Source organism: Triturus cristatus, chromosome 7, assembly GCF_964204655.1.
Source record: "Triturus cristatus chromosome 7, aTriCri1.1, whole genome shotgun sequence".
NCBI classification, from domain to species: Eukaryota; Metazoa; Chordata; class Amphibia; order Caudata; family Salamandridae; genus Triturus; species Triturus cristatus.
Genome location: NC_140590.1, coordinates 743624339 through 743644631, shown reverse-complemented (window position 1 = coordinate 743644631; position 20293 = coordinate 743624339). Strand labels below are relative to the sequence as shown.

Here is a 20293-nt window from a genome sequence, read left to right as displayed (position 1 = left end):
TCTATGAAAGATAACTCAATACTGAATAAACATTTTGCTGCAGGTTTATTTCATATAAGAGATATATGCCAACGTGGTGGGTTAACTTACGGGCGATCCAAGGGCAGGCAGCGGTGACTGACCTAAGCTGCCCTGCCCGTCTGATGAGCCAACAGCACCGTGGCCAACCCAATCGGTGCTACCATTTTGTGGGGATTATCCCCCTTAAATACCGTGGACCACCAGTCTATCCCTTTACTCACACCTTTTTAGGGGCGGAGCGTGTCCAGGCAAGCCCTCGGTTGCTCAGACTTAAAACTGCCCAAAGGACTAGCAGGGTGCCGTCACTTTCCTCTAGGGTCCTGCTGTAAAGACTCCTGGGGTTGTTTGGCTTCTGCACCCCTATTGTTCTCCTGAAGAGGGTACCCCAATGTACCATTCAGCCTCTGGATCGTCCTGTAACTCCGCCAAATCTCTGGATGTGGCCGCGGTCATATCCGTGGCCCCCCCACCATGGCAGGCTCCGTAACCTCCTGCAACCTGCAGATACCAGTCCTTCCAGCTGGACCAATTCTCTCTCAACCTCTAGCAAGTGTGACCCATCCCTATAGGGGTCCAGTGTTGTGTTTGCGCTAAAGAGGCCATGCCTAAGTTACCAAGCCCTTCTTATTTGATTTTGAATTCGGGTTGAACCAAGCTCTCCTGCTTGTTGGGCTTGTATTTGGCTTAATTTACCCTTTTGTAGGAAAATTCGATGGCTTCCCCGGAAGATGGGAACTACTGTTCTCATCATTAACCACAGTTCCAAGATATGTCCCTCAGGTGCCCTCTATACTTATTGGCCTTCTGATTAGGGTTTGACTGGGCCCAGAATATACCCCTCACTGCCTCGGGCCTGACTTCAGGATTCACTGGTAAATGCAGAGGTGTCCGCCTTCAAGGCCACAAGTATATTTGTTTAATAACTTATTGTTGTGGCCAACACAATACCCTTATCTCTATCCACCGACCTCCATTTGTTTAATTGTGCAGCACCGGCCTGGAATAGGACCCCTTGGGGATATCAAACAGCTCTCTTTATAAACACAGTTCTGTGTGATACCAAACATAACGCACTGTGTGCAAGTTTGTGCATCTTCTTTTGGGGGTGACTAAGCCCTTGTTTGCCCCCTTACTTTTTTTTTTTGCGAAACCTTTTTATTGTACTTTGGAATTATACATGTCATACAACAATCAGACACATCTGCTACTAAATTACAATTAATATCAACATATCTGCATTGGATAGCCGAGAGTCCGTTGATGGGGGAGGTGGGACTGCCTCTCTGCCTCTTAATGATATGCTGGGAAACATACTTGAGGATGGTGTTGAGAGGGTTGCGGAGTCATCCATACCCGCATGACAGTTGCTAGTCTTTCGTTCCCTATATAGGGAAGTGCCAGATGGTAATCCAGGTTCTGAACTGAACTGGGGATCTATAACTCGGGAAGAAATGGGGCGGGGGGGAAGTGGGGTAGGGGTTAGGCGGGGCGAAGCTCCAGGTTGTTACGTTAACTACGGGCAATGGTTCCCAACATTACTTGTGGCGCGGTCCCCTGAAGGTGGCCGGAAGGGTGAGCTAGTGTGAAGGAGGGGGATTTTGTGAAGGGCAAGGTGCGCTGGGCCCTGGCTCCGTCCGGGTGGCTTGCGGGGATTCCCCGCTGGTAGGTTGTGTTTGCGTGAAGTCATGAAGGAGCATCGCCCAGTCCAATGATATGGGGTGCCGTCGCATACCGCGAGCTTCCTCCTGCCTGATAATATCTTCTTCGGCCGTGCCCCATTTCTTTACCGCCCCCCACCATGCTGCTATTGGGGGGCCCCCCAATGAGCGCCAGTGCATTGCTATACTATGAGTTGCTAGGAGTACGGCTAGCATTGAAAATTTAGTTTCTACCTTTTTTGGCTTCTTGCGCTTTAAAATGCCAAGGGCACACGCCTCCCACGTGTGGAATTCTGTCAGACCTGTGACCTTTTGTATTGTAGTGTGTACCTTTACCCAAAAGGCTTGTATCATGGGGCATGTCCAAAACATGTGGATAAATGGGGCATCAGGAGTGTGGTAGAGGGGGCAGTCAAAGTGTGACGTCGGGTAGAAGCGCTTAAGTCGCGCCGGCGTGACGTACGCGTGGTGCAGTACGTTGAACTGGACATTTTTAAATCTTTGATTGCTGGACACTTTTTTGTGGTGTTCTAGGGCTATTTGCCACTCTTTATCGTGGAGGGCTCGGCCGAATTCCTCTTCCCATCGGAGTCGTAGTCGCGACAGGGTTGTGCGTGTTAGTTCCATAATGGATTTATAGATCCACGTAATATGATGTCTGCCTGTTCCCATGTGCAGTAGTGTGTGCAGTACCGGGTGAGTCTTGGGTTCCCTGTCCGTGAGGTCCCAGGTCCTTCTGCAGTCTGCCACCAGCTGTCGGTGTAGCAGGAATTGACCGACCGGGAGCCCGCTCTCTTCGGACAAGCCTCGAACGATGTCAGCTGGCCGTCAGTGAATAGTGCTTCGACTTTGGTGAGCATGTGCTCCGTCCAGATTCTGAGCTCTCCCGTGATGTAGTACTCGTGCCCCTTGGGGAGGCCTACTAGCGGCAATAACGGGGAATACATGGGTGTCCCCTTGGACAGACGGTGAATCCGTAGGGTGCAGGATCTGGCCACTTTGACCAACAGCAGATGAGCAGGGTCGGGTTTGGTCCTTGGGAGGAGCATTTGGGATAGTTCCGGGACTGCTACCTGTCCCACCTGGGTGTCCATCTCCCCTAGGTTGTGATGTGCTGTCCAGCGCGACAGCAACTGCAGCTGTGCTGCCATAAAATAGGCTTCAAAGGACGGGGTGCCCATCCCACCCTCATTATGGGGCAGTTGTAGGGTTGATAGGCCCACTCTGCGTCGGCCCTTCCCCCAGATCAGGGAGATCAGTAAGGAGTTTAGCTCTCGGGAAAAGGAGCGTGGTGGGATGACCGGGACATTGGAAAAGTAATGGAGGAGCCGGGGCACCATAATCATTTTGGATAATGCTACCCTTGCTATTGGAGCTTAGGGTAGGGTCCGCCAGAAGTTGATTTGGCTTTTAAGCCCTCGAAGGGCTCGGTAGTGGTTGCCCTCCAGGAGGTCCTGAGGTGTGTGGTAGAGTCTGACACCCAAGTATCGCAGGGCGTCCCCTGTCCATGGTAGTGTAGCGTCTCCCAGCCCAATTACTCTGTGGGGTGTATTCGGGTGCAGAGGATAGATGGAGGATTTATCCCAATTCACCTTCAATCCTGTGGCTTTCTCGGAGTCTGCGAGCGTGGTCCAGAGAGTAGTGAGGTCTGCTGTGATGTCCCTGACATAGATGAGGAGATCATCCGCATATAGGGACACACTATGTGTACGGCCTCCCAATGGAATGCCCCAATGCTCGCCCACCTCTCGTAGTCGTGTCGCATGCGGTTCCATGGCTATGGCTAATATGACGGGGGACAGTGGGCATCCCGGGCGCGTGCCGCCCATGATCGAGATGGGTTGTTTGCCCCCTTACTTGGAGGGTCCCAACGAGGGTTCAGCCTGATGACCAAGTGCCGCACCAGAGAGTGAACATGTAGACAGGCATTGGATTTAAACTGTGTCATGTCCTTTCGAGGACGCCTGGTGCTCTTCTCCCTCTTAAAACACAACAAAGATGGATCTAAAACAGGGGGTGAGGCTTAGGTCCCCCAAGTTTACTCCAAATATACAGCTACATATCACTTCCTTATTGCCTGCAAAACCCATTAGCCTGACTGCGATCTGTAAATACTGTGTCGGCATGCTGGCATCCCCACCCCAGCGTATATTGCCCATAGCCAGACTTTTGCCCACGGTATACCAGTGTGTAGAAAAGATGGCAATGCCTTTGGAAAGTGAGAACCAAGGGTAAAACATATGAACGAATATACCTGCACCTTCCTAGCTAGGAATGCAAGATGTTCTCTAGTGAAAGTCCGCATATCCGCTCCAAGCTCAATATTTCTCAACACTATTGAAGCCACAGCACACTTTTTAGTATGACCAACAAACCCCTACCCTGGCGTGAGTAGCCTAGGGCCAGACTTCTGCTGATGTATACCAGCATGCAGACACGTGGATGAAAAAGCTACTGGTATGGAGAGAACAATACGTGCAGATTACCTTCCGTTTCTCAAATTATGGGAACATCAAATGTCCAATAAACTGTAGCCTTTGTGCTGTAACCCAGTCTTTCCCAAAACTTTGGAACCCCAACACACTTTTTAGACTGACAAACTTACGCAACCGGCCGAGCTGCAATGTCGATAATGCAGGAGCATTTGGCTTATCTACCTACCATTTCTGTTGCAATGAGCAATCTGTTTGCACGAACAGTTTCCTTGATACTATGACGAACAGATTAATAATGTGTCATATTTCAGTGAATGTTTGTCTTATTTGCACCAATCCCAGGATAGGGGCGAATGTAACGCCTATAGCATTGCAACTACCAGCATGGAGCTATGGGGATGGTGTGAACAGGTGGATAACCATATTTGCAGTTTACTTTTCTTTTCTTAACTTGAGGAAGTGCTGAATATTTTCTAATAACTGTGGCCTTGTTGGTCTAACATAGTGTTTCTCCAGGACTTTGGAACCAACGCATACTTTTAGGATGACAAGCTTAAGCAACCCGCCTAGCTGCAGTGGCGGTAGGCGGGCAACCAGTAACTCATACTTGTTTAGCGCATTTTCTGTTGAACTGAAAATTACATTTGCACAAACCGTTTTAATGCTAAATTATGGAAAATAAGTTATTAATGTGTTCTTCGGTTTTTTGAATGTATGTCTTATGTGCATTTGCCAGTAAGTAAGCACTTTGATTTGTTTGGCTATTACAAGCTCGTTTACCGCGAGCACCTTTTCTGTCGCAGTGACAGACACATTTTTAAAGACAGTTTTATTGACAAACTATGGCGAGCAAATTAATACTGTGTCAAGTCCGGTTTCGGTGAATTTCTGTCTATGATGCATCTGACAGTGAGTCCCTAGATTGGTTTTGGCTGTGATAAAATAGTTGCTTCCGTCACAGTGCAGGGTTACAAGGCATGTGCTTAATCCTTTATCTTTGGCTGCTGAGTGTACCCAGTCGGTTCACCGTTCTCACATTCCAATTTCATAGACTGCAAAATGGCCGGAGATAGTCAGCCCCAAACCCCGAGCTAATATAACATTTTGTGGCCTGTTTTGTCGGGGGAAGTAGCCTCATGTTCGCCCTCAATGGTGTGTCCTGGACTGCTTTGACTACGCACCACTGACGGCCTCAGCAAGTAAAATTTTACTGGATGCTACAAAACTCTTTACTCAGCATAAAGCTGTTATACTTGGATTGAAGGAGCAATTCCCCGCCCTGTGCTCCTTTTGAAATCGCCATCCATCCTCCTTGCGCAAGTGTGATTTTCCTAATTTTCCTAAGAACCTGGTGGTCAACCTGGGAATGTTAGCGCTGAATAACAGGTGCTTGTTGATATTCCCACTCAATGATACTCATTTTAACGACCTCAGCGGGGTGACAGGCTGAGAGAATTCATGCCCAAGAGGTCAATGCCAGGCCCCCGCAATGGAAGCTTTTGAGCAGCACACTGCCTGTGTTGTGGGCAGCCTCATTATGTGGCCAAAAAGAGGGAAATCCTAACAGCAGATTTAATTCAATCAATTCCACTGTAATGTCAGAAATGCCGGGCCTGGCTGTATTTCATGGCTTTTATGTTCTTTGGAGCCCACTTCCCATAAAAGGAAACAAATAAGAATTACTGAAAACACTACTAATTCGGTAACAACGCCTGTTTACCACAACAACACAGAGGGTCTGCCTCTCTTCCTCACAAAGAAACACACATACCCACACACTTGCCATCCTGACTTACTCCCCATCAGAAAACACAGACCAGGACATCAAACACACCCAGCTCTACCACTCTCCATCACACATATGCGCACCCTCACAAACACTGGGGCCTCTCCTCAATCAAACATTTGTTATCCTTTTTTGCTCACAGGTCCCCCCTCTCACTAGACATGTTTTGTGCTGTGTCGACTGTACACCTCTACCATTGTGTTTACACACTCCATTTCTCTCTCTCTTTCACGCACACACACACACACACCAGTCCTCCTCTTCCCATCGCGCACACACACCCACCATTTCCACCTTTTCCCATTACACACACACCCCTCCTTTTCTCTTCCCATCCCACATGCACACGCAAAGAGCTCTCACCCTAAAACAAGCACCTGCATTCTCCTCTCACTCCCCACCACAAGTACACACAGGAACACCATGGCTCTACATTGGCAGAACCATGACTACATTGTCCATCATATACACCAGGTACCATTACCCCAAAATAACTAACACGCACGCTCATGACGTCCCCTGACACTTATCACATGATTGGCAAGGCAATGCAATAGGTCTCACATTTGAGAGAGTTTGAGCTAATGGCATTGTAAATGGCAATGACGTTTATTTATAAGTTTTGAAAACAACTCAAATTGAAACAAACATGTATATGAATACCATCTCAATGAAGAAGTTGCAAATCTCCTGCAAGAGGACAATAATCCTAGATGGTGTGCTGTAATGCTGAGAATTAGCCCAGATAAAGCAGACGGTGTACATCAAACCACTAATCATGGAGAGAACCTGGAAGGAAGCATAGGGACATCAGATGGGAAAGGATGCACGTACACAATAAGGCTTACTTTAACAAATGACTTAACGATGCAAATGATGGCAGATACACATGTCCAGAGGTATATACATCATAGAACCTCAACCTACTACTGCCCTGAAAGTGCTCACGTGAAACTTATTACAATGATTTTATTATTACCTGAGGAAATTCTGTTTGCTCAATTTCATCTAACCGTATTTTAAAGGGTTTTAAATATAAAACAATGTCCTTGGCTTCCTTCAGCCCTGTAAAAAGAGAAATGTTTAATTATACATTCAAGCATATTATTACAAAACAAATTGAGGGTTTAAACCCAATGTTAATCAGATTGTTGTAAGGTGAAGACAATACCTGCATCAAGATCCTTGTAAATGTTTTGAAGAGCTGGCCAGTAACTACTCCTTGCTTTTTCCAAAATCTCTGATATTTTATACGCTCTTGGCATGAGCAGCTGGAAAGAGAAGGCGAATGAATAAAAAGAATAGATGGTTAAAACTAGCTGCTGGCAACAATACAAACGAAAAAGAAGAACTAGAGAAACATTAGTAACTTAAACACTGGACGTCAGCACATTCTGCAGGGTCAAGCTAAGAAATATATGTGAAAGCATGCATCTACGATTAAACAATCTAAATGAAATGTAACTTGCCTCTAAAAATGATTTACTGAGGTATCCTTCAAAAATTCATAAGCTGTAAATACTTAGGGCTATTAAAACAAATGCTTTGAAACCAAAGATATGCAACTTTTAATCTGACTCTCTAACTCGCAGCTACTGAACAACCCATCACAGAGTTGCAATAGCCTAAACATGCATTCACTACAACAGTGTCTCTACCTCTCCGTGAACCATATATATATATCACTGCGTGGCTTATCTCCAACACTGCTGCGTTACGCCTCCTTGGCGATACTTTGTATAAGGTAATCCTAATTTTTCAACAATTTTTAAACGTTTTTAAACATGACTTTTACTCAAGTTTTTTCCTTGTTTGACTGAGTCCACACATGGGGTGTCTATGCCATTTCCCAAGCTTCTAATGTTCAAACTGTGTCCATACAGACTTCTTGAAAGAACACGAATAGAGCACTATTCATGAAAGGCAGCGTTTATTCGATAAAATACCCAATGCATTTCGGGCATGATTGCCCTTCTTCAGGGGTCACTGTAAATAATCATAAAAAACACATGATCACTAATTGTTGTATATCATTTGACTTATCAAATTGTTAAATGATTTATAACAAAGGTTATATAACATGATATCCACACGTTTTCTAAGCAACTGATTTTCATCGGTGTATATGGTATTCCACTATCTTTACCTTGAGCCTTCACCAAATTTGTGCATTTATCTACTACCCTTTGGCCCCATTTCTGCCATACCTTTATATTTTACCAATCAAAAACGGTCAGCCTAGGTACATGGTTTCTCATTAATTCTGTCCTGGTACCCTCCAAGAGATCGTTGCTATTACACTCATCCGTTAACCTTTGCCCCATTTAAATCATGCCTTCGTATTTCATCCTAGAAAAACAATCAACCCAAGTGCTTGTGTTCCCGTTTTAATTCTGTCCTGGTACCCTTCAAACATCATTATTTTTCCACCCATCAATTTGTCTTTGCTTTCAACATGCTTATCTGCATAATATTCTAAACTAATGATTCTTCATGTACCTGCCGTACAACGTTTAAAAAGCATCCTGCTTTGATGTATCTTCCGTCCTGGCCTAAGGCTCAACTCTTTTCTCCTTTTTTATATATGGCTTTTGACCCATCCCTCTTACCACCCGATTGGCTCGCTAAATATAATTTTTCCGCCATTAGGCACCATTATTTTTAACGTCAGCTGCTTGTGCGTAACAAACTACATTTCCCATAATTCAAATGAGACTCGACGTATAATACGAATCTCATTGTTTGTAATAAAAAATGAATCACACTCTTACGTAAATAAAATAATAGTCATCAGTGTTTTTAAAAATGTCAATAAAAGTTAATTTCCATGCTTTCTTAGATAAATCACGATGTCGTCTCATTCGTGTGTACTTAAATTTGTTCATCCTGCTGTTTAATCCGTTTGTGAGGGGTGGGTGCTATCCTGGTTTTGGGCATTGGGTTCAAACATCAATCATAAGGACAGGATGCACTCCTCATTTTTCAATTTTCGAATTTATAAGTGTGTTCCATTGATGCGTGCGGACTTGGTTAAGTGCCTTACCCAAATGGCACTGAATATTGAACACGTTCAAGAAGGGGCGCCTTGTCGTCCCACCCAATCGCACTGCTGCGTTACGCCTCCTTGGCGATACTTTGTATAAGGTAATCCTAATTTTTCAACAATTTATAAACGTTTTTAAACATTATTTTATTTATGTAAGAGTGTGATTCATTTTTGATTACAATGAGATTCGTATCATACGTCGAGTCTCATTTGAATTATGGGAAATGTAGTTTGTTACGCACAAGCAGCTGACGTTAAAAATAATGGTGCCTAATGGAGGGGAAATTATATTTAGCGAGCCAATCGGGTGGTAAGAGGGAAGGGTCAAAAGCCATATATAAAAAAGGAGAAAAGAGTTGAGCCTTAGGCCAGGACGGAAGATACATCAAAGCAGGATGCTTTTTAAACGTTGTACGGCAGGTACGTGAAGGATAAGTTACTTACCTGTAATCCTAGTTCTCTTCCAGGGGTATCCTCATCAAAGTCATAAGCACTGAATATTCCCGCCCATGTGCGGGGACCCCGGAAATAATAAAATTATATATGTAAAAAACATACATATATACAGCTCTGTATATGTATAAACATATATCATTTTTTCCAAGCAAATGCAGCCCCTATAAAAAAAGGCTAGGCAATGTATAAATACACATCCAATAATACATATAGGTATAATAAAACACCTAGGGCCCGATTCACAGAACTAATTTAAGGCAAAATCCTAAACTTACTACCATTTTCGTATTCACAGAGGGCACTTAGTAATTTTGGTATTCACAGAAGACACTTACTCACTTCGGTATTCACAGAAGTTAGGAGTCCTAACTTTAGGACTCCTAAATGCCTTCTGTGAATACCGAAAGTCTTAAAATTAGGATTTTTCTCAGTTTAGGAGTCCTAAAGTTAGGACTCCTAACTTTACTACTACTAAACTGAGAAAAATCTTAATTTTAAGGCTTTCGGGATTCACAGAAGGAATTTAGGAGTCCTAACTTTACTACTACTAAATTGAGAAAAATCCTAATTTTAAGACTTTTGGTATTCACAGAAGGCATTTAGGAGTCCTAAAGTTAGGAGTCCTAACTATACTACTACTAAACTGAGAAAAATCCTATTTTTAAGACTTTCGGTATTCACAAAAGGCATTTAGGAGTTCTAAAGTTAGGACTCCTAACTTCTGTGAATACCGAAATGAGTAAGTGCCTTCTGTGAATACCAAAATGGTAGTAAGTTTAGGATTTTGTCTTAAGTTAGTTCTGTGAATCGGGCTCCTAAATCTCTTTTTTTTTTTTTTTTTTTTAATGAGGTAAACACTCATGAGAAAGCAAAAAAGAGAAAACTGTGGGAAACACAGATCTACAACACATTGCTAGCCTGCAGGCTGCATTGCAATACAATACCATAGAGACTGAAAAGCCCTGTATAGGTAAAAACTGGCATCGTGCCTTTAAGGCAGCCCTGGCTTTCATATCCCATCATGCCTCAGGGGTGACAGTTAGGTCAGTTGTTCTTTGCGGGACCGTAGTCCTAAACACAAAGATATATCCTTTCCATAATGAATAATACACTTCTTCTCATTTGCCTGGGGAGGCGGGTGGGTTGCTTATGACTTTGATGAGGATACCCCTAGAAGAGAACTAGGATTACAGGTAAGTAACTTATCCTTCTCTTCCAGGGGATCCTCATCAATAGTCATAAGCACTGAATAGAGTAGCAAGCCCACCTTCCACCTGCAGGCAAATGAAAAAATTGTACCACACATGGAGTAAGAAAAATCATGAAAATGATTATGTATGGAACAGATTCCTCAAGGAGGCTTGTCCTACTTGAGTGTCTGCTCTGGTGGCCGAATCCAGACAATAATGTCTGGTAAAGGTGTGGACAGATCTCCAAGTGGCTGCCTTGCAGATCTCGGAGAGTGGGACATGATTGAGAAAAGCAGCGGTAGCCGCTTTTCCTCTTGTAGAATGCGCTTTAGGGCGCGCCACCAACGGTTTCTGAGCCAGTTGGTAGGCCAATGTAATACTTGAAACAATCCACCTAGCAATGGAACGTTTGGATGCAGCAAAGCCCATACGGACAACACCATAGTTCACAAACAATTGATCAGATTTCCTGACATTCTTAGTCCTATCTAGATAGAATTTTAGGACCCTTTTGACATCTAAAGAATGCAACGCCCTCTCTGCCGGAGAGGAGGGGTTGGGAACAAAGGTTGGTAAGGAGATGGCTTGATTTACATGAAAGTCCGATACCACCTTAGGTAGGAATGAAGGATGAGTCCTCATCACTACCCTATTCAGATGAAACGTAGTGTAGGGTTCTTTAGAACAGAGGGCCTGTATCTCACTGACCCTCCGTGCTGAAGTGATGGCTATTAAAAAGGCTGTCTTCCATGTGAGGTGCTGTAGGGTAGCCTTATGTATAGGCTCAAAAGGAGAACTCATGAGCCTTGACAGAACCAAGTTTAGCTCCCAGGAAGGAGAGGGAGGTCTAACAGGGGGATAGACTTTCTTGAGACCTTGCAAGAAATCCTTCACCACCTGCAACTTAAAGAATGACTGCTGCGAAGGCGAATGCCTGTATGCTGTAATGGCTGCTAGGTGAACTTTTATGGATGAAAATTTCAACCCTGCCCTCGCTAAATGTAGAAGATAGGGCAAAATTACATCCTCCTGGCATTTTGTTGGATCATAATGATGCTGAGCACACCATATGTAAAATATTTTCCACTTAAAGAAGTAGGAGTGTCTTGTCGAAGGCCTCCTGGCTTCCTTCAGTATGGACATACACTCTTGAGGGAGGTTCAGATGGCCATACTGGAGGACTTCAGGAGCCATGCTGTTAAGCTCAGCGAGGGAAGGATGGGATGGTAAATCTTCCCCTGCATCTTGGATAACAAGTCCGGCCTGCACGGCAGTCGTTTGTGGGGGCGGATCGACATGTGCAGGAGATCCGTGTACCACCACTGCCTCGGCCAGTCCGGTGCTATGAGGATCATCTTGGCAGATGAATTCTGCAGCTTGGTCACCACCTTGGGGATTAGTGAGAGAGGCGGAAAAGCGTACACAAATGTCATTGACCAATTGATCAAAAGGGCATTCCCTAGGGATCCTGGCCGATGGTATCTTGAGACGAAGCCTCGGCATTTTGTGTTGTGCTCGTCCGCGAAGAGGTCCACTTGCGGACGCCCCCATTCCCCGAAGATGTCTTCTAACACCTCGTCGTTTAGTACCCAGTCCTCTGGTTCTTGAAAATGACGACTGAGTAAGTCCGCTTGCACATTGAGTTCTCCTGGTAGGTGCACCGCTTTCAACGAGATGTTCCTTGCTAGGATCCAGTGCCACAGGGACTGAGCTTCCAGCAAGAGCGTCCTGGATCGAGTACCCCCCTGCTTGTTCAGGTAGTACATTGTGGTGGTATTGTCCGTCTGTACTAGAATGGTACTCGTCTTGATCGCAGGCAGGAACGCTTTGAGGGCTAGGTGGACTGCCCTGAGCTCCAGCATGTTGATGTGGTACAACTGCTCGCTGCTGGACCACCGTCCTTGAGTTTGTAGAGACCCGAAATGCGCACCCCAGCCTTGAAGGGATGCGTCGGTGATTAAGGTCTGAGTTGGGGGTTCTTGATGGAAGGGGATCCCCACTTGTAGATTCAGTGGCTTCAGCCACCACTTGACTGACTGCCTGGCCGCTGAGGAAAGGCAAACTGTTTCTTCCCACAGGGAGTTCCTTTGATCCCATTTGTCCTCGAGATCTTGCTGGAGAGGACGCATCCTTAACCTGGCATTGGGCACTAGGAAAATGCAGGATGCCATGGCCCCTAGCAGAGATGAGATTTGTCTTGCCGACGACAGATTGTTGGATAGAATCTGTCTGCCTTTGAGGATAATGGATGACTGTCTTTCCTCCGAAGGAAACACTTTTCCTACTACGGAGTCTATAGTTGCACCCAGGTAGTGGATCCTCTGTGTTGGTGAAAAATTGGACTTTTTGACATTCACTCTGAGACCCAACTTGCGACATAAGTTCAGGCAAAGCGACAGCTGCGATCGAACACTCTGAGGCGATGGACCCTTTATTAGCCAGTCGTCTAGGTAGGGATAGACGAAGACTCCTGCGCGCTTTAGAGCAGCCGCTACTACTGCCACGCATTTTGTGAATACTCGAGGAGCTGACTTCAGGCCAAATGGAAGAACCTTGAACTGATAGTGAGAGTTCCCTACCACAAATCTGAGAAATTTTCGATGATTCCGTAGGATGGGAATATGGAAATATGCGTCCTGAAGGTCCAGCGAACACATCCAATCACCCTACTGGAGAAGAGGATATATTTTGTGGAGCGCCAGCATGCGAAATTTTTCCTTTCTTATGTGTTTGTTCAGTATCCGTAAGTCCAAAATGGGTCTGAACTCTACCTTCACACTCCTTTTTTGAACCAGAAAGTATCTGGAGTAAACTCCCTCTCCTCTTTGGTTTTTGGGTACTTTTTCTATTGCAGATTTGAGCAGAAGAGTCGCCACCTCTTCTCTGAGCTGCTTTAGATGCTGGGATGAATGAACAGGAGGAATCGATGGAGGGTGGCTTCGGAAACAAAGCGAGTACCCATGACGCAGTATATTCAGAACCCACTTGTCCTTTGTGATGGATTGCCACTCTGGAAGATGATGCGCAACACTTCCTCCCACTGGAGCGGTGGACAGCATCGGAGGAAGCGGTTCCTCATTGCTTCCCTGGAGCCTTGTTTCCAGCGTTTGACTGCCTGTTGTTACCACGTCCCCTGGATGGTCTGCGGGACTGGTATTGCTGTTTCTTTTGGCCTTGCTGGTCCTGGTTCTTCTGCCACTGAGGGGTTTGAACCCTCAGCTGGTAGTTACGCCTATCGTTTCCCCTGCGGCGTCGAAACTCTTTCCTCTTTTCAAGCCTGACGGCTTTCATGGTCTCCAGCTCTGCCTTCATACGGGCCATTTCTTCGTCTGCATGAGACCCAAAAAGTGAACTACCCGAGAAAGGCAGATTTAGTATTCTCGCCTGCGCTTCCGGCTTCAAGGCCGTCAATCTGAGCCAAGATGATCTTCTGGCTGTGATTCCATGGGCATAAGAATGCGCTGCTAGGGTTGCCCCATCTGCCGCTGCACTTATCACCTGGTTAGAAACCAGACTTCCCTCGTGCAAAATTTCTTCAAAGTCCCGTCTGTCCTCTGATGGAACTTTTTCAATGAACCTCTGGAGAGAGTCCCATAATGATCTATCATAGCGCCCCAGAAGCGCTGAGGCGCTGGCCACCTTTAAGCTAGAAGATGCCGAGCCGCAAACTCTCCTCCCCCAAGAGTCTTGCGTCTTACTGTCCTTATCTGGGGGCACCGTTGAAGACCCAGCTACTGCATGCGTCTTTCTGGCAGCAGCGGTGATGACAGAATCCGGTGGAGGATCTGATCTTAGAAACAGAGGATCTTCGGGAGCCGGACGGTACTTTTTTAGAATCCGCGCCGGCGCAGATTTGGTGGTCGCTGGCGTGAGAAAAATATCCATTACTGGTTGTAGCAAACCAGGGACTAATGGCAACAGTGGGCGTGACACTGCTCGTTCATGAAGAGTTTCAAAGATTATGGAGGAGGTGATCTCCTGAACCGGCATTGGGATATTTAATTTTGTAGCTCCTCTACACAACACTTCCTGAAAAGTAGAGATACCATCCACCGGAGATACCCTAGAGGGTGGTGTATCCGAGAGTGTCGGCGAATAATCCCTTCTGGATGATCTAGATGACGGGAGGAGGAAGGAGTCCTACGGCGCCTTCTCTCCGATCTGGTCGACTCTCTCCTGTGAGAGGAGGATCTGGGTCGCCTCCTTGGTGTTCGAGAGCGACGTCGAAATTCTCTTCCCCGAGAACGGGATCTGACCGGTCTCGCTGGGAAGTCCATGTCTCTCAACCTTGTTAGTGAGGCCTTAACTGCGTAAGACATAGCCGAGTCCTGAGGCATCTCTCTCGCGGGACTTTGAGGTACAGCATTTCCCTCTTCCAGTGGACTATTTTCTCTTGCAGGCACTGGAGATTGATGCACAATTTCCGGTGACTCGTATCTTGAACTCGAGCCCTCTGATCCTGAAGGCGAGATAGATATAGGACGTGGTGAATCATGTTCAGAAGTTGTATACACCAGTCTATGAGGGGATTTGCGCCTTGAGACTGGCCGGATCGTAAGGCGAACATGCGACACCTCCTGAGAACCCTCTGCAGAGGGCCGCCTCGACGGTGATAGGCCTATCACCGGAGACCTGGGACTTGACTCCTCGAGGATCAGTGGAGATTTTTCTTGCCTCGACGTCGAGAACCTCGTCGTTGACGGAGGGCTTGGTCTGAACGGAGGTCTAGACCCCGACGGGGAATCTCGCCTCGACGTTATGGACTTCTCCAAAGCCTTGGAGACCTGTGAGGACAGAGGCACCTGCCTCGACGTCGACTCCGACGGAGGCTCCTGCCTCGACGTCGGTCTTGACGGAGGCGCCTGCCTCGACGTCGAATGCTCCGACGACGAATGCCTTGACGTCGTAAGTCTCTTCGTCGACGATCGATCTTTTCTCGACGGCGATCTTGGTCTCGACGTCGACGTAGACTTCGGAGTCGAACGCCTACGAACCTCTTGCGACGTCGACTGATCTCTTGCAGTTCTCGACGTCGAACGATGTCCTTCCTTCGACGTCGAACGATGTCTCTGTCTTGACGTCGAGCGATCCTCTCTTGAAGTCGAAAGATGCCTTTTTGACGTCGAACTGTGACGCCGATCCCTCGACGCCGATCTCTTAGACGTCGAAGTCGCCGACGACGAACGCATCCGCTTCGTCGCTGTATCTAAAGTCGACGCCGATTTTCTTTTTGCAGCATGACTACCCCTGGACTCCTCACCTCTCAGCGACGATCCCGCCGCTGGAGTCTTCGACGCCGAGCCCGACGCCGATGGGGAGCAAACAGGGACCAGCTGCCTCGACGTCGACTGTTCTGATAAGCCGTAGAGTCTAATCCTCTCTCTCTCTCCTTTAAAGTCCTTTTGGAAAGGTCTTTACAATGATGACATGTAGCTGGAGAGTGAGAATCCGGCAGACAGACAATACACACCTCATGTGTGTCTGAAGAGGCCTTCTTTTTTCCACAAGATGGACATGGAATAAATAAAGAAGGCATATTTCTGACAAAAATTGCAGAAAATCAGTCAGAAAAATACAGGATACTAACTTCCTCCCAGATATTAATAAGAGGATGTCCAAAAAATTACTATAATGCAAATAATTCTTGACTAAAAAGTCAAAAAAGAAGAGAGCTGAATTCCAGGGTCCTGACTGAAGGAGCCGGAAAGAACAACTGACCTAACTGTCACCCCTGAGGCATGATGGGATATGGAAGCCAGGGCTGCCTTAAAGGCACGGTGCCAGTTTTTACCTATACAGGGCTTTTCAGTCTCTATGGTATTGTATTGCAATGCAGCCTGCAGGCTAGCAATGTGTTGTAGATCTGTGTTTCCCACAGTTTTCTCTTTTTGCTTTCTCATGAGTGTTTTCCTCATTAAAAAACAAAAAAACAAAAAAAAAGAGATTTAGGTGTTTTATTATACCTATATGTATTATTGGATGTGTATTTATACATTGCCTAGTCTTTTTTTATAGGGGCTGCATTTGCTTGGAAAAAATGATATATGTTTATACATATACAGAGCTGTATATATGTATGTTTTTTACATATATAATTTTATTATTTCCGGGGTCCCCGCACATGGGCGGGAATATTCAGTGCTTATGACTATTGATGAGGATCCCCTGGAAGAGAAGAATCATTAGTTTAGAATATTATGCAGATAGGCATGTTGAAAGCAAAGACAAATTGATGGGTGGAAAAATAATGATGTTTGAAGGGTACCAGGACAGAATTAAAACGGGAACACAAGCACTCGGGTTGATTGTTTTTCTAGGGTGAAATACGAAGGCATGATTTAAATGGGGCAAAGGTTAACGGATCAGTGTCATAGCAATGATCTCTTGGAGGGTACCAGGACAGAATTAATGAGAAACCATGTACCTAGGCTGACCGTTTTTGATGGGTAAAATATAAAGGTATGGCAGAAATGGGGCCAAAGGGTAGTAGATTAATGCACAAATTTGGTGAAGGCTCAAGGTAAAGATAGTGGAATACCATATACACCGATGAAAATCAGTTGTTTAGAAAACGTGTGGATATCATGTTATATAACATTTGTTATAAATCATTTAACAATTTGATAAGTCAAATGATATACAACAATTAGTGATCATGTGTTTTTTTATGATTGTTTACAGTGACCCCTGAAGAAGGGCAATCATGCCCGAAATGCATTGGGTATTTTATCGAATAAACGCTGCCTTTCATGAATAGTGCTCTATTCGTGTTCTTTCAAGAAGTCTGTATGGACACAGTTTGAACATTAGAAGCTTGGGAAATGGCATAGACACCAAGTGTGTGGACTCAGTCAAACAAGGAAAAAACTTGAGTAAAAGTCATGTTTAAAAACGTTAAAAATGTTTTGAAAAATTAGGATTACCTTATACAAAGTATCGCCAAGGAGGCGTAATGCAGCAGTGCGATTGGGTGGGGCGACAAGGCGCCCCTTCTTGAACGTGTTCAATATTCAGTGCCATTTGGGTAAGGCACTTAACCAAGTCCGCACGCATCAATGGAACACACTTATAAATTCGAAAATTGAAAAATGAGGAGTGCATCCTGTCCTTATGATTGATTTTATCTCCAACACTTTGATGAACAGAAGGTAGCACCTTCCAAGTAGTTGTTTTGCAAATGATGGCAAGTGGTGCCTCGATAAACAGAGTGACAGTGTTAGTGAATATTGGAAACAAATATGTTGTGGGCCAAAATATTGTGTCATATCGAGGACAACACTATTGTGAAGGTAAGCAAAGTGTCCTATATATAACTCTACATATATGTACCTTGACAATATATATATATATATATATATGTATGAATAGTTAATCTTTACTTACCTAGTTGCACTTACCTTCTCGATATTTTTTTCCTCAATATTTTTGAGAAGATATTCTGTTAACACGATATTTTTATTTACGATATTCTGTCAGTGATTTCCTTTGCTTCACTGGCATCCTCTCCACAGACTAAAATCTGAAATACAGGAGTCTCGTTCTGCAATTTCTCCAAAGCCTCCCATTGAGTTTGCAACACATCAGCTCCCAAAACTCCCACTAAGTCTTGCCTCTGGACCTTTTCAGACAAACTTTCACTGAAGGTCTAACCCACTCATTGATTGTTTATTTAGGTTTTATTGAAACAGAACAAACCAATAGTGCATTACACCAAACGTAGCGAGTACAAGTTGTAGGTAAATGCGTTTGTGTCAACAAATCAAAGGACAGTCAAATTTCTCATTACAATTACAATCTGGTTTATCCGGGGGTGCTATGTCACAGCCCTTCCGCATCCACTTCTCATACGCAATTTACATTAGGAGCGATTACACCAAGCTCTCAGATCTGCAGTGTTATAGCCATCTCAGGGATTTACAATCAGTTCCTTCAGATGCATACATATATTTCACATCAACAATATACGTATCAGTCTTAGATTAGACCTCTGTGTCGTCGTGTGAGGCTTAAGAGTGTGCAGGGACTCCAAATGTTTTTTGGTCTGGATCTGGAAGGCATCAAAGGACTAGTACTTGCCCAATTGCTCCTGGCAATACGATATGACTTGATCAGCGATTCGCCCTAGGGTATTCTCTCCGCACCGAAAGCATGCCCGCCCTTCTCTTGGTCTGGAGAAGCATCATAGTGGTAAAAATGATGATAGTGATTGAGCCCACTATGCGCACAGGCAGGAGGAGTTTTCGTAACATGAGCGTTCAGACCCCAGGCTTGATGGTTTAGGCCATGACGGGAGGGGGGGGGGAAGCACTAAAGGTGCCCGAGCCACGGACCTCGTGGCAGTAAACCAAATTTAGTGCCAGCGATTCATATGCCACCACAACAGTGCTTTTTCCCTTAAGGCCTGCTGACTTTTGAAAAAAAATCAACTGGCGATGAAGGTAAACTATCCCTGCTGTCTCGCCTCCTCACCTCTCCAGCCTTGCGGATCGCCTCCCGCTGCGCTTGCTGTCTCTGCTGCAGCTCCAAGAAGCATCCTTCTTCTCCCGGCACACTGCTTGTCGACCGGTCGCTCTCTGTGGTGCCGTGGCTGCTTCCAGCCCCTCCCTCGCAGGTGTTGGGCCCAACCTCTCTGCATGTCGGCGAGCTGTCTGGTTTGTGCAGTGCCGCTGTCCTGCCGTTATTTCCTGCTCTCGGCCCTCGCTGCTGTGCTGCCTCTGACGTCGCAGCCCCTCATGGAGGCGTCTTTGAGCCCCCATCGGCTGCCTACGTCTAGTGAGCTGTCTCCAACGCCTAAAGACTTCTCCGCTGGAAGGCCACTATTATGACAGTTACACTTTGTGTTTCGAGGGTAGGAGGCCGCACACTTTTGCTCTTGTGGTTCTGCCTGCTACCAGGGGGAGGCACAGCGGCTACTGGGAGGTGCCTCTTATGCCTGCTCTACATTGGTTCTTCATATTGGCACTCCTGGGGTGTCTTTGCTCCATATGCATGATTTCTGAAACCCTGACCTTGTAATACTGGGACACTTTTGCTATGCTGCCTGCTCCATCGGGACTGGTCTCTAGCACCAGCACTAGGCAACACTCCCCACCCCACCACAATAGCATGCATGTTCTACTCATAAATAAAACACACCACACAATTTTTGTTTGGGTAAAAACTGCTGCAGGTTTATTACATACACCGTTATGTAATATGGTGGGTTATCTTACGGGCGATCCAAGGGCAGGCAACCATCTGGGCCGCCTGCCCAACTGATGAGCCAAGCAGCACCTGGGCTAACACCATCTGTGCTGCCCCTTCTGTGATCCTCTTCCCAGATCACGGTCCCTTATTACTCACGCCCCTTTCAGGGCAGAGCGTAGCAAGACAAGTCCCCGGTTGTTTAGGCCCACAACCGACCGAAGGACTAATGGGGCGCCGACACGGTTTTCCGGGAACCTCCCATGAGGCTCCTGGGCTCTGGCACCCCCTATTGTGCCGCGCAGAGGTACTCTTCGGTACCCATTTCCTTCCAGATCGCCCTGTAACTCCGCCTGCAACGAAAAAGAACAACATTACAACATTCTATGCCTCCCCCGCTGCTTCCACGCCGGGTAAGCGGTAGGGTGGGAGACGGTGTGTCCAGGGCGCGAAAGAGGAAGGCCAGTGGATGGGGGAAGCCTATATACTCCCCCCATTCCTCACGCCCCGGAAATGAC

General features: G+C 46.0%; 1 protein-coding gene across 2 annotated transcripts in view; it reads right to left on the bottom strand.

Annotated features, from left to right (window-relative positions):
* The window catches only part of DNAH17 (dynein axonemal heavy chain 17), a 14992541-nt gene that overhangs the window by 13974654 nt on the left and 997594 nt on the right, over window positions 1-20293 (bottom strand). For both annotated transcript variants that reach the window (XM_085617470.1, XM_085617471.1), the window contains 3 exons: window positions 7072-7171; window positions 6880-6965; window positions 6564-6689 (listed from right to left, as the gene is read on the bottom strand). In XM_085617470.1, coding sequence (XP_085473596.1) covers window positions 6564-6689; window positions 6880-6965; window positions 7072-7171 — 312 coding nt within the window. The remainder of the gene's footprint in view (window positions 1-6563; window positions 6690-6879; window positions 6966-7071; window positions 7172-20293) is intronic.